The following is a 14741-nucleotide window of genomic DNA, read 5'->3' as shown; positions in this document are numbered from 1 at the left end:
CATTTCACAAGCTAATAGTAAACACAAGTATTGAGTAACCCATCTTGCCTCTGCTGTGTAGGAGGCTGACAAGTAGAGGCCAAGCACTTCCCTCCACAGAGTGGAGAGGATGGAGAGAGAGAGAGAAAAAGAAATAAAGAACTAGACTCCCTGGTTCTGTTTTTGCACAGGTTCTGGTAGCCAGTTCAACAGAGGCTTTGGCAAAAGCCAAAAACACGTTGTCCTCTTGGGCATATTATGCTGCACAGCCAAAATAAACCTTAAGGGGGGAGAAAATAATACAAAATTGTCTGTGTAGTGGTGGGGGCAGGGGGTGCTTTCCTGTGGGATCAGAATATAAATACACCACTTTTTGTGGTATTGAGCTCTACAGACCAGGATGAACCCAAGTCTGTGCTCAGCCGGTAGAATTTAAGGAGTCTTACAACACCAGGTTATAGTCCAACAGCTTTATTTAAAATCACAAGCTTTCAGAGGCTTTCTCCTTCGTCAGATGAGGAAGGAGAAAGCCTCCGAAAGCTTGTGATTTTAAATAAAGCTGTTGGACTATAACCTGGTGTTGTAAGACTCCTTACATTTGTCCACCCCAGTCCATCACCGGCATCTCCACATCACAGCTGGTAGAAGCAACACAATTGACTTCAGTGCTCTTCAGCTGAGAGTGGGGAAAAATAAACCAGTCCTCTTGATTTCCATCCAGTAGCCCCTGGAAAATGGAAGTATGTGGACAATAGGTAAAGACTGGATAAGGCATGGCTGTGATATTCCCTCCATCCCATACACCCATTTATGTGAGGGCTAACACTCACTAATCACACTTAGGCAAAGTACCAGATGCCGCTGCTGGCCAAACCCAGCATTAGGAATCAGCTTCAGGGGAGAAAAAGGATTTTAAAAAAAATAGAAAGAGATTAAAAAAGGGAAGGGGATAAGGAAACAAACAAAATAGCTTCACATTACTACAAGAGAAAAGCGTGCATCTCCTCCCACCACACCTCAGTGCCGTAACATAGAATGACAAGGGCATGTCTGCTGCTGGTAGTATTTTTATCATAGTCAATTCTGGGATGCCAATGGAGGCACACAGTCCATGTGCTTTAATACTGGCAGGTTCTGGCAATGGCAGGGATGCCATACATGCTGTGACAGCACAGCATCCATCTAAAACTACCATAAAATCAGGAGCATATTGTATGGAGAATTATCTTTTTGGGTAAGGGAGGACGGACTCTGGATTGTAACACCTAACTCACAGTATCTGCTCACCTACACTGTACATTTTTTAATGAAGGCACAACAGCCAAAACCAGGCCAGTGATAATTTTCTATATTACTAAAGTTCCAACTCAACCCAACATATTTTGCTAAGGAGTGGGGGGGACTCAAATCACCCCATAACAAACACTACACCACATGTATTTGTAGTAAGTAGGATAAAATGTCATTATTCAATTCCATTCCAAATTTCTAATTCTGATCACTCCTGGTACAAATAATAGTTAGATTATTAAATTCCACCTGCCATTAATTTAGATTTTTTTTTAGGGGGTGGGGAAAGAGAAGTAGGGATGTCTTACTTCCCTTTTTCAGATTATCTTTTAAACACAGAAATGTAGTACTTAAATTTTACTGAAAGCTGTGTTGTTGCTAAACACAGGATATCAATAGTATTTGGCTTGAGTAAAATTATTTGTACATGCTTGACTACATAAGTATAAAACAAGGCCTGGATATGTACCTCAGAGTTTCAGAAATATAGATGGCAAACAGAGAGAAGGGAATCCACAGCTCTATCATAGTGTGCGCACACTTAATAGTGAAACTGTCAAGTATTCAGCTTTAGATAAGGGAAAGAGTGGGTAAGTCAAATCGTAGCATAAATGAATAACTATTCTTGACAAGACTCCCTACATATTCATATATCTCAATCTTAAATCTACATTAATACCAACTCTGTTGGAATGATTGCCCACCCTAATAAAGGAATAACTAGCTAGCGATCAATTTTCATGAATGCTCTGCTACCCCGTAAATTGGAATCAAGTGCTGACACTTCCTTTTCCTGGAATCTATCTGGAAAGAAGGTAGCACAATACAAACGGTACTACAATGTAAAATGTCACGGCTCATGCTAAGCACCATAAAACTAGAAAATTCATTATGGTACCTCAGATTTGCTCCTTGGAATTTTACTTTCAATTTTTTCCAGCAATATACAAACAAAAGATGTCTGTTTACATCCCAAACATTCAACCCTTATTTTGGCATACTGGTGAAAGCCCACAGTTAAATTTCGTGGCATACTTCATTAACCACTCTCAATCTGGGTACCTTTTGTGTGGACGGAAATTTGAAATTTTTCTTCAAGAATTAAAAAAAAATATACAATGTTGACAGCAAAGAAACATATGCACCAAAACAGAGTATTGCATTCCACCAATGCTCAGATTGGATGGATTTGGATACTCAGTGTTGCGAGGTAACCATATTGCTCCACTAACAGAATTTTGTATCACAATTTCCATAACAGTTGTTTTATGATGGGAGGTAGAAAAAAAAATGGCAACTGGAGACAGGTTGCCAAAAATAAAAAAAATTCAACTGCAACCTGACCATATAAATTTACCTGTGATTTAAGTGGAGTTTACCTGTGATTTAAGTGGAGTCACAGAGATCAAGATTAATGGTAATTAACAGCACAACACCACATATTCTATTTATGCTATGACAATGTTCTTGAATATCACCTCTGACTGATTTATTTTAGAGGAAAGTTAACTTTTGTGGGTTCTCACTCCTGCACAGGTCAGATTATCTGCTTAGAGCTGGGCATTTCTGTGGAACATTGTTGACTTCCAGCAGTTCAGGTGCTCACTGTATTCAAGAAAAACGACTTTCATGGCACACAAGTACTTGTCTCTCAGACCTGTAGAATTCTGTGCAAAAAGTCCATTTCATCCTGTAGAATATCGAACCTGGTGGTAAGTGCATGAAAATCTAGTCAACTGATTGGATAGTGTTCACATTGAGCTTTGGGGAAGAGGGTGAGCTGGTTCAAGGCCTTTTCCAATGCAACTCTTGAGCTGGCTTCAGAAAATGTTTGACCAACCCAAGGCAATGCTTTATATCTCTCTGGGAAAGCATTTTGACCTTCACTCAATGGGAGCAGACTTTCGATCTGGGCGCCAAACAGATACAACATTGGTGATGCTCTTGCGTCACCTGCCCAACACGGCAGTCGGGAGGACCTGAACCACTTCCAGGTTTGGGCCTCTTAACATTTTGTCGGCGAGCTGCAGATGACAAACAAACACACCCCACTGCAGCTCGCTGGTTTCTTATGGCCGGCTGGCAGGTAAGGCCTGTGGTAGGGAGGGAGCGGGTGCTGGGGTGGGGAGGGGGGGTTGGTGAAATAGGCTAGCATTTGACCAGTGCATTTTTGTGGGGCCCAGAGGGACACTCTGCTCCCCCTAGCCTCACAAAAATATAGTTTTTTTTAAATAAAGCAAAAAACTTCTCTTATTGGAGAGGCATTCAGCAGTCCCTTTATGGATAGTTTGGGCCTCTCAAAGCCTGGGCAAATGGGACTGGTGTGAGCCATGTACGCTCCACCCATTTCTCTGAAAGTTGCAATCGGGGTTATACAACAGCTGTCGGACCCCAATTTGCATATCTGAACAGCCTTCCACCTGTTTTGGGTTGGAGTGCTGGGCACTCATTTAATGGCCTGCCTGAAAGTTGACTTAAGGGGGCAAAATGGGTGCACAAGGTCCCCACCAGACTTTCAACTGCTGGTCGCCTGTTTTTCAGGCAAGAAACTAGCAACCAGCAGTTGAAAGTCTCTCGCAAAATCTTTCCTGAGAGCACGACCAAGATTAGGAATTTGATTCACGTGGGGAATCACTGGAATGAACCCACCATCTTACTTTCATGGCACAGTGTACTGACATACCAATGTTGTGCCACCTAGTAATTATGATTACTATCCAGTACAATAAGCTCCTGAATTTTTGTCCAATTGGATAATTTAAATTTAAATTCAAATTCAAATTCAAGCTGTAGATTCCCCATCAGGTTAGAGGCCATTAGCTTTATTCAGGGCATTATAGAGAAGTTAAAAGACGCACCCAGTATGGAGAATTAAGGAATGCTATATTGTCACAAATAGACGGAAGCAACAGACTTAACTTTTTTTAAAAACTCCCTCAGAGGTCAGTCCAACTTCCTGTTAATAATGTTGCGACCAAACTTCAGTGACCATGTCTATACCCAAACAAGTTTGAGTTCTGCCAATATTTGCATGTATACAGAGGACAAAATAAAATCAACAGTATATTGGGTATCAAAATCTGAAACTGCTGTACTTTGCAAGTTAATTTTTAACAATACCTCTTTCAGATATCCCTCACAAATCATCCTGTTGCACTTTGAGATCAGTTTAGGAGCAGATTGGTGGCCTTTAAAGACTAACATGTAACCATTATACCTAAAGGATACATCAGAGTTCCCTGATATAACTGATCGCAGATTAGTATACTCTTAACAAGTTGTTGCAGGACAACACCGTGACATGAGAAACACTCTCCTAAACTCCATTAGTTCTTTGATCATACATTTCTGGGCACATAATGACACCCATCCGTACTTAAATTTGACTCTTATCAACAGAATCATTTGTTTCTTTTTCTCCTCCGGATAGGATCCATCTCCCAACACCAATCAGGATCCTGGGGAATTGTTTGAGCCCAGCACACCTTTGTTCAAGTGATCAACATTTTCTTTACTAGTACTTTTTAACCAACACATGTGCCAACATATACTTCCCTTGATACAAGTATTCACTCAGCAAAGCCTAAGAAAATTATAAAACAAAAGCAAATTAACGGCACTGAGTCACAATGGCACGTTTCAAGTCATCTGGCTGCAACACCCGAAACTTTGAAGAGTCCAGCACCCAACAGCAGTTTGAACATTTTAGGTTCACATCAATTTTACTCCACACTGCAAACCATTGCATGTCTCAGCTGTAGAATTCACACATCTTTGTCACTCACTCTCTGTGACTTTTAAATGACTCACCACTTGCATTTTCCCTGTGGAAGCAATTAAAAACATGAGTCAAAATTGGTATAATTTCATTACACTTATTGACAATTATATTATGTGAAATGTAATAGGTCACTTCCTCTCTTCCAAATTTCTACTCTTAACCCTTTTTTCCTGAAGTAGAACTCATTGTGCATTGGTGGGAACTATCTGGTTCCTCCATCCAAATTCCACACACAGGCAGTTTCAAAGAGTGATCAGGAACAGAAATCCTGCCTAATTTTCCTCCCCTTAGCTGAATGATGCTACAGCTAATTATAGCACCCCCACTGTGGCTTTATCTGAACTAGCTAACTCACCACAGAGCTTCTTGATTTGTGTCACTCAATACTACTCATGTATTTATCAACTGAGCCAAGAGGATGGTGTTTGGGTGAACAAAAGGAACTCAAACAGCCATACCCCAGCAAGCAGTGAACACTTCAGGGAAGGTAGAGGGCAGAAAATTGGCAAAGAATTATATATTTTTTAATGAAATTGTTGCTCCAATGATGATTCTTGGTAACTTTGCTGTCTAACATGGAACAGCACCATAAAGAGCATGAAGGTCTCAGGTTTGATTGCTGGTCTGTGCTGATATGGCTGATCTCAGATGAGCGGATGGTAGGGGAACTACAACTGGCATCTCCACCTTTGGGCTAGGGATAAGGTAGTGGAACAAAGCCACTCCTAATGCTATCAAGTGACCCTGCTGGAAAGTGCACATGAGCATGTCGAGGGAGTACTCCGATTGAGCATCGCTATTTCACCCTCGACAGCTCAATTGCCTGCTAACAATTACCTGTACGCTCACAGAAGAGGAACAGCAATTTGGATGAGGTACTGGAAGGCTGGCTGCACCTGTGGACCAGTAACCCACCAAGTTAACAACTCCATGGCAGGACTCCTCAATGGCACAGCTAGTTAAGACAGGGAATCCAGCTGAGGAAGGTCGTTGGTTCAATCCCCAGTCCGTGCCAAATTAGCTGATTTCAGCCAGAGAGGTAGTAGAGGCAGTATAATAGGCCTTAGCCCTACTGAGTTGGGAGAGGAGATACAAAATCAACCAGGATTCACATCTGTGATTGTTTTCCAGCAACATATGCCGATAGTGTGCCCATGTGGACCTCAAGTAACTGTGATGCCCCCACTGGTCACAATATTTAGACTCTCACAGGAAGAATCTCTCTTTGACAGAGTTCCAGAGTGCATTAGCACCGGTGGAACAGTACCCAACCCAAGAGTCAATGCCTTCAGGAGGAGGAGGAAAGAAAAATGGTGGGGAGGGGGAAGTTTTCAGGCAGCAATTTAGCTTGGCTGATCTACTTCAATTGTGCACCTGGATAGAAATTCTGAATGAACAGTGTGTGATCTTTAACAGGATTTGCTCTTACACTAATGCAAAAACTACACAATAAAATGATTTTGAAAAGGTTTCCATGTAATCAGTATCCCACAAAGTGTGATGCATTGCATTTCTAAAGACTTCTTTAAAAAGGAAACATACCAACTTGTAAAGTTTGAAGAGCCATCTGGTGTGTCATAATTCTGACCTCCAACTCCTGTAAAAGAAACTCAAATTCAAAAAGCTCGTTCCACCACACAAAAATAAAATACAACTCGCATTTTTATCCAGTTGGATGTGCACAAGAGCAGCCTCAGGGGATTCTCCTGCAATTTTCCTCTTCCATCCTCTTCGCAGGAAGTTGCTGGCTCTTCTCGTGGCATTTCCATGACAACGCATCCAAAAGTGGGAAACCTACCACGTCGGAACTTGAAGTCGTGGGCCCACAACTTACCTACCACTCCACCGAACAGTACGATATAGAGTGGCAACAATACTGTGCAACCCCATAAACATTTTCTTACATTGCTACATCACACTCAAAACTTTGAACTTCATAGATCAAGAATGCTTTGAATTTAAGCCATGGGCTAAAACGGTCAATGATAAGATTGTAAAATCAAACACATATCTGCTCTGAACATCTTTGCTGCCATTATATCATTAGGGCTCTTTCTAACATTTCAACGAAACAATCCAACCAAAATTTATATTAAAAATGACCAATAGCTACAACAGATGTACACAAAATGAATGAAATCTGAAATAATTATCAGTGTTCACACTGTTTCAGCAGTGGCCTAAAGTTTAACAACTAGAACATCTGGAAAAGGGGAATAAAACATAAAAGTATACTACACGTTATATAATAGAAATAGAGTTATCGTGTTCAGGAGTTTGGAGAACGTGCTCAATAATAAGCATGAAGCTAATGAATTATTAGTATTACACAAACGAAAAACAGTAATGCATCACTAACCACGTCCTGTAATAATGCTTATTGTTCATTTTAATAAAGACCCATGGTGTGTGCAGCAAAAATAAAACTCAGTAACAGGTCTGTTCAAATCATGTGATTCATTCATACAGGACTGATGTCCACAGCCTGCCGATGACATTGCTGTAAACAAAACAAAAATGCCAAAATTGGAATAAAGCCATACCTCAACAAGCTTTTATCTCCATGATTGCACATTACCTCCAAAATCCCTCCTCTTCCTCACCACCATACTGCCCCTTGGCGACATCATCCTTAGATGTGGAGTCAGCTTCCACATGAATGCTGATGACACCCAGTTCTACTTCTCCGTCACCTCTCTTGACCCCGCCACTGCCTCTGTGCTGTCAGACTGCTTGATCTGGCATCCAGTCTTGGATAAGCCACAATTTCCTCCAGCTAAGACATTGGGAACTCTGAAGCCTTAACACTGACTCCATTCCTCTCCCCACCTCCAGTCCTACAACCCCCCCTCCCCACTCCCCTGCAAAACCCTCTATACCTCTGACATCCCACCCATTTGCCCCACCATTGGTGGCCATGTCTTCAGCTGCCTAGGACCCATGCTCTGGAATTCTCATTCTTTCTTTCTCTCAATCACTCTCAAATCCACCCTTTTAATCAAGTTTTTGGTCACCCCTACCAACATCTCCTTTTTGGCTCAGCACCCATTTTCTGATTAAAACCTCTGAAGTGCAGTGGAATGTTTTCTATGTTAAAGGCTCTATATAAATGCAAGCTGTTGTTACCCAATTACACATATAAACAGGAGTGCATTTCAAAGATATAAAATATATCAGAGTTCAGATGGTATTAGTAACTGTTCAAGCATCATTCTTTTTATGGCATCATAACTTTTTTTTTAATATAAATACTTGCGTTTATACATCACCTGATCACAATAAAACATCCACAATTGCTTCACACAACAAATTACTTTCAAAGTATAGTGGCCATTACATAGACAAGGCAGCCATTCTGTGTCAGCAATACTACACAAACACCAATGAGATAAATTATTAGTTTATCTGTTTTTTGATGGTAGGGGTTGAGGAGGGTATGTTGCTTGGATACTGGGATAATTCTCTGCTCTTCTTTGAATAATGCCGTAGGATCTTTAATATTGAGCTGAACCACCAGAACAGATAGGACTTTGATTTAACATCGCCTGAAATGCACTGGAGTTTCAGTCTAGGTTATGAGCTCAAACCCTGGTATAGGCTACTTTATTGTAATGTGCTCCAGACTATCTTATTCTACATGGGGTCCCACTTTCTTAGCGATCTGTTGCCAAAATTAAAACAAACTTAAAATATTGCTATACAGTATCATAGTATCTATGTCACAATCAAGTTTATAAACATTTTCATCTATGTTACACCACCTCAAACAGGTTCAATGACATGCTAAAAAAAGTGAAAAATTAACCTTACATTATACATTGAAACTCATTGCCAGATATTTAGAGGCAGTAACTCAAATTTTTGTGTGGGGCAGAAGACAGGGGAGTCTAATATTCAATCAATTCATGTGACTGAAATACTACTGCTAAAGAAAAAAAATGTATAAACTTGCCTTTTAAGTCCTCAGGATGTCCCAAAGCTCTTAACAGCTTATAAATTACTTTTTGAAGTATAGTCACTACTATGTACATAGGAATAGGAGTGGGGAATTCAGCCCCTCGAGTTTGTTCCACCATTCATTTAGATCATGGCTGCTCTGTACCTCAACTTCATTTAGCCTCTTTTGTTCCATATCCCTTGATACCCTTAACTAACAAAACAACCTCAGTCTTGAAAATGTCAATTAACCCACAACCTTTTGGGGGAGAGAGTTCCAGATTTCTACTACTCTGTGAAAAAGTGCTTCCTGATTTCACTCCTAAATGGCCTAGGTCTAATGTTAAGATTGTGCCCCCTTGTTCTGGATTCGCCCACCAGAGGAAAGAGTTTATTTGTATCTACCCTACTGAAGCCCTTTATCATTTTGAAGACCTCGATTAGATCACCCCACAACCTTCTAAACTCAAGGGAATACAAACAAAGTTGATGCAACCTGTCCTCATAATAAAATCCTTTAAGCCCTGGTATAATTCTGCTGAATCTGTGCTGTACCCCCTCCAAGGCCAATATATCTTTCCAAAACTGAACACAGTACTCCAGATAGGGTCTAACCAAGGCTCTATACAACTGATGCATCACTTCCATCTAATTTTAACTTTTGTTTCAGCCACTTGTGCTCAGTTGTATTTTGTACAAAAGGCAGTGTCACTAATATATGGCACCCTCACAATCGCAGAACCATATAAAGTATAATGTACCTACTCCCACAATCCAATAGGTATAGATCGCAGAGACACATTACAGAACACATTTACTACATAATCAATGCAAACAACCTGAATCATAGCTACAATGCAGAATGGTTTCAAATATAACCCCAGTTCATCTTGCCCACCTTATATGGTAATTGCTCAGTCTTTCCACTGTATAGTGAGTTCAGTGCTGTTTCATGTTACTACCAACAACAATTCAATAAAGACTCACAAAGCAGTCAAAGCCATTGTGTTTTCCCCTTCCTTCACTTAAATGTAATCAGTCCACTGAGGACTGAGCTGTTGAGGCTGGGTCAAATGAAAATTTCAAAACTGAGATTGATAGATTTGTGTTACGCAGGGGTCGAGGGTTACGGAACCAAGGCGTGTAGATGGAGTTAAGGTACAGATCAGCCATGATCTAATTGGACGGCAGAATAGACTTAGAATGATACCCGGACTTCAAGGGTTAAGTTACGAGGAGAGATTACACAAATTGGGGTTGTATTCTCTCAAGTTTAGAAGGTTAAGGGGTAATCTGATCGAAGTTTATAAGATATTAAGGGGAACAGATAGGGTGGATAGAGAGAAACTATTTCCGCTGGTTGGGGATTCTAGGAGTAGGGGGCAGAGTCTAAAAATTAGAGCCAGACCTTTCAGGAGTGAGATTAGAAAATATTTCTACACCCAACAAAGGGTGGTGGAAGTTTGAAAAACTCTTCCGCAAACGGCAATTGATACCAGCTCAATTGCTAAATTTAAATCTGAGATAGATAGCTTTTTGGCAACCAAAGGTATTAAGGGATATGGGCCAAAGGCAGGTATATGGAGCTAGATCACAGATTAGCCATGATCTTATCAAATGGCAGAGCAGGCACGAGGGGCTGAATGGCTGACTCCTGTTCCTATGCATTAACAGATCTCAGCCAGGGCAGCAGTGAGGATACTATGCTCGGCATCAGTGTCCTTGAGCAGGAGGACAAAAGGGAATTTACTCAGCCAGGGGTCCAGAGTTAATCATTATTTAGTAATCTTACATTACAACAGTAACTGCACTTCAAAAGTACTTAAATGACTGAAACACTATGGACATCCTAATGCTGTTAAAGTCATTATATAAATTCAAGTTCTTCCTTTCTTTAAAATGCACCTCTTTATGGACATTGGCTGAGCATAAGAGCGAGCTCACTTGTGGTACCCCTGTAGAAGTGTAGCTTGTCAACAATCACTGTCACATGAAGAACGGCCACTTGAGTAAAGTAGTGGAAGATTTTCGGTGTCTGTGGAACTGCACCTCAGCATGCCACCTTCAGAAGAGGATGCACTCACGATACAGTCAATTACAGAAATTAATAAAGTTTTATATCCAAAATACACAACATGATATATCCCAACCATTGCTGGTTTCCCCTCTTGGTACCCTTTGATTTGCAACAATTAAAAACCCTACCCATGTTACATTCCAGGCAGCTGCTATCTGATGGGCCCCACAGCAAACATCAGCTGAGCAGTTCCTGATAAACTTACATTTGAAATATCTAGTAGGTCAGGGATTTTTTTTTTGTTTGTTTTTTGGGCAATTTTCTCCATTCCTCCTTTCCTGAAAATGCAGACTAACACTTGGATACTGTTCCGCAGGCACCAGCCATCTACTGGTATCTTATTCAACTGGCCTTTCTTCACGTGAGACTGGACAAAATGGGCTATTCGGCATTGGAAGCATCACTGTGGAGGTTTTTTTAAAAATCTCTTCAGAGTACTAGAGGTAAGGATCAACCTAGGCTGAAAACTTTTCTAAATAATTGGTTTTATTGACATTAAAACACAACAGTTTTACAGATAGAGATGCTTACAACTGGAAACTCAATGATCAATTCTTCTTTTTTGGGAGACTGAGGGGTTAATTCTTCACTGACATCATCTTTGAACTGCTCCTGGTTCGGCCTCCTCAAAAACACTAAAATGGCTGTTTTTACATCTCTCGTCGCTGCTGCAAAAACAGCTTGTTGGTGTTTTTTTTCTCTCTCACTTCCCACGGTTCCTAAAGACAGTTGCCTGTGTTACGTTTCCTTATCGTTCCTTGTCCTTTGAATGTATGGCAACATCTTGTCCTGGCCTTGTAGCTTTACTAAAACACATACTGTCCATGATGTTTGGTTAAAAGTAAGCAAAAACCATCATGCATTTTTAACCCAGTTGAACCAAATTCTGCCCTTTACCAAGTCCATTCCTTTATCCATCTCATGGTTTCCAGGCGAGCGTCACCCTGACAGTTACCGCTCCATAGGCCTTATTTAGCTTTTCTTAAGAGCAGACACCAAAAAGGTCCATATCCAGGGTTTCAAGTCCATCCTTTTTAATTTTCCTTAAAAGCTGGTGTTAAAAGTCCATATTGAAAAGTCCAGAATCTTTCCACTGCCAAGCTCCATCTTGTGCTCCACACACATGCACTTTCCAGCAGGAGGTCACTGGAAAGCGATTAGGGATGGAAATCATGGCTGACTTTCCCCCTCTTGACTGAAGGTAATTGTAAGATCTCCTATTGTTGCCACGGTTGAGCTCAGCTAAACCAGCACACCTCAAGCTTTGGTTGAATTTTATGGTTCAGTATATATAAATTCCAGTCCTTTTTTTAATTATGTGGTTCAGCACATTTGCCAACTGTGCCAGAGGGGGGCTAGAGATTTTCTGAACATTTTTTTTAAATGTACCTAGATGGGGTGTGGGGGAAGATCTTCCTCCTGTACTTACTTTCTCTTTCATTTTATTTACATTTATTAATAACTTTTCTATTCTTTATTGCCACCACTAAATCTTCTGCAAATGAGAGGGCTCAGCAGTCTGGCCCACCTTCTCAATGCTAATCATAGATCTGTCACTAGATGTTAGTGATGAAATGAGATTTCCTCCTGGTGATTTATCTCTCTCTTCCAATTATACTGTTCTTGCTATTTCTGATCCACAAACTTTCTTCCTTCACCCATTTTCTTTGGAAGGGGAAATGGGTGGATTTGAATAAAATATTTTTCAGATTGCATTCAAAGTGAATGATCTGATCAAGTTCCCACTATTTAACTTTACAGTGTAGCTCAAAGCACTTAAGTGACCAATATGATAATTTCTCTCAGAGGTGTCAGCTTAGCAGAGCTTGGCTCTCACTGCTGAGCCAGGAAGTTGTGGATTCAAGTAGTACTTCAGGACTTGAGCATATAAAATCAGACTGACTCCTCGGTGCACTACTGAAGGGGTAAAGCATGTTTATAGGAACTAGCTGTCTTTTGGATGACACATTAAACCAAGGCCGCATCTGCCTGTTCAGGCATGAGTAAAAGATCCCATGGCACTTTTTCAAAGAAGAGCAGGGAATCCTCCTAGGGTCCCATTCAACATACACACTCACCTAACATCAACAAAACAGATTATCTGGTCATTCCTCTTGTTGTTTGTGGGACCCTGCTCTGTGTAAAACGGCTGCTGCATTTGCCTATAAAATGACTTCACTTCAAAAGCAATTCATCGGGTGTGAAGCATTTGGGACATGCCGAGGGCGTGGCTATATAAATACCAGTCCTTTTTTTAATTATGTAATTATTATCCAGTTGGCTCAATGCAAGTACACTACATTCAAATAAGGGCAGGGTCAGAAGAGGTGAGGATGCCCTCTCCTCCCTCAGCGAAATAACCTGCCACCACTATTCCCGACTGTGTTCGTAGGAGGTGGCCACTTATACCAATGTCCATGGAACCATATCCGAGCACAAGACCACAGGAAAGGAGGGGGAAAATGGAGCTTACAAGAAGAAAAATAAAAGAGGCCGAATTTCACAACAAATTCCACTGTTACGAAAATAGTAAAACAGGACATGATCCAATGCACAACAGCCTCCTTACATGCGAGTAGCAACACAGAAACTTAAGCGATATACTTTGTCAATGTTTCCGGTCACCTGTTCCTTAAAAGTTAACAACCCTGGACTTTAATTAGCAACAGCAGTAACTTGAAACCAGAAACACTGACTCGGCCGGAGTCTTGCGGAATTAGAAAGTGTCGTTCCCCAAACCCCTCACACACCTTGCCTGTAATACATGTCATTGACTGTGGCCCCATAAAACTTCCAGGCCACATGAATAGCGACCAAGCTGCACACCAGCCACCCTAATAGGATTTTGAAGATCGTCACCCTCATGTCATTGCTGCTCCAGTCCTGGGCGAAGTCGCTGCAGAAAGAGAAGACACCTTCCAGAAGGATTGAGAAGAGTCCGAAATCCCACGGCCCCTCCATTCCCGCTCCAGGTGCAGCATCACTCGGGGGGAGGGAGGGAGAGCTTTACCTCGCACTTTTTTTTTCCTTTTGGATTTCCTCGCACTGCTTTTTCTTTTCCCCCGCCCCTTCCCCTGGATTCTCAGTCCATCTCCCCAGTGACAGGAGGCCGGCGGCCCTCACTCACACCCCGCCGTCTCGTCTCATCGCCGCTCCGCTCCTCCCCGCCCGCCGGCGCCGACTCTCGCCTCCGAGCGCACTTTCCACACACGCTCAGCCACCCACACTCCGCAATCCAACGCAGATTGTTTCAGCCCTCCCAAAAAAAAAATAAAAATAAGAGAGCATTTTATTTTTAATTCGTTGTCTATTTCTGTTTCACTTTCTTTCTTTTTTTAGATGTAAACTGTTGGCGTATCTGTTCATTCGAATCGTCAACTTTATTTAAAGCTATTGGCTCCTGTCTACGGTAGTCAAGAAGGGACAAAACACTGTTACCTGGAAACGGGGAGATATGGGGGGGGGGGGGGAATGCGATTCCAATTTTGTTTTCAAATTAGCTACCAATTCTCTAATCGGAAGTAAACAAAAAAAAGGTTAAACGTAGCTTAATTATACGTGACTCTTAAAGCATTGCTTGTTTAAATGTTGTTGGTTTTAGACTCTCAAATATTGTAACAATGACACATTCATGCATGATAGTGGAAATAATATTATGATTTAATATGATAAGTTTCT

General features: G+C 41.2%; 1 protein-coding gene across 1 annotated transcript; it reads right to left on the bottom strand.

Annotated features, from left to right (window-relative positions):
- Positions 1-542: 542 nt before the first annotated feature.
- tcta (T cell leukemia translocation altered) lies at positions 543-14239 on the bottom strand. The gene is made up of 3 exons (XM_067998461.1): positions 13814-14239; positions 6593-6647; positions 543-5093 (listed from the first exon to the last, which is right to left on the bottom strand). Exons 1-3 carry the CDS (start codon positions 14022-14024, stop codon positions 5051-5053), a joined length of 309 nt encoding a protein of 102 aa, XP_067854562.1. The 5' UTR covers positions 14025-14239; the 3' UTR covers positions 543-5050.
- Positions 14240-14741: the final 502 nt, after the last annotated feature.

This window comes from Heptranchias perlo, chromosome 17 (genome assembly GCF_035084215.1).
Source record: "Heptranchias perlo isolate sHepPer1 chromosome 17, sHepPer1.hap1, whole genome shotgun sequence".
Taxonomy (NCBI): Eukaryota; Metazoa; Chordata; class Chondrichthyes; order Hexanchiformes; family Hexanchidae; genus Heptranchias; species Heptranchias perlo.
Note: the sequence above shows the minus strand (reverse complement) of the source record. Positions and strands in the feature narration are given on the sequence as shown.

Coding starts and splice junctions, on each gene's coding strand:
- tcta (XM_067998461.1), bottom strand. CDS start 14,024: ATGGAGGGGCCGTGGGATTTCGGACTCTTCTCAATCCTTCTGGAAGGT. Junction 6,648..13,813: donor TGACATGTATTACAGGCAAG/GTGTGTGAGGGG, acceptor TTTCTTTTACAG/GAGTTGGAGGTCAGAATTAT. Junction 5,094..6,592: donor TCTTCAAACTTTACAAGTTG/GTATGTTTCCTT, acceptor TTGCTTCCACAG/GGAAAATGCAAGTGGTGAGT.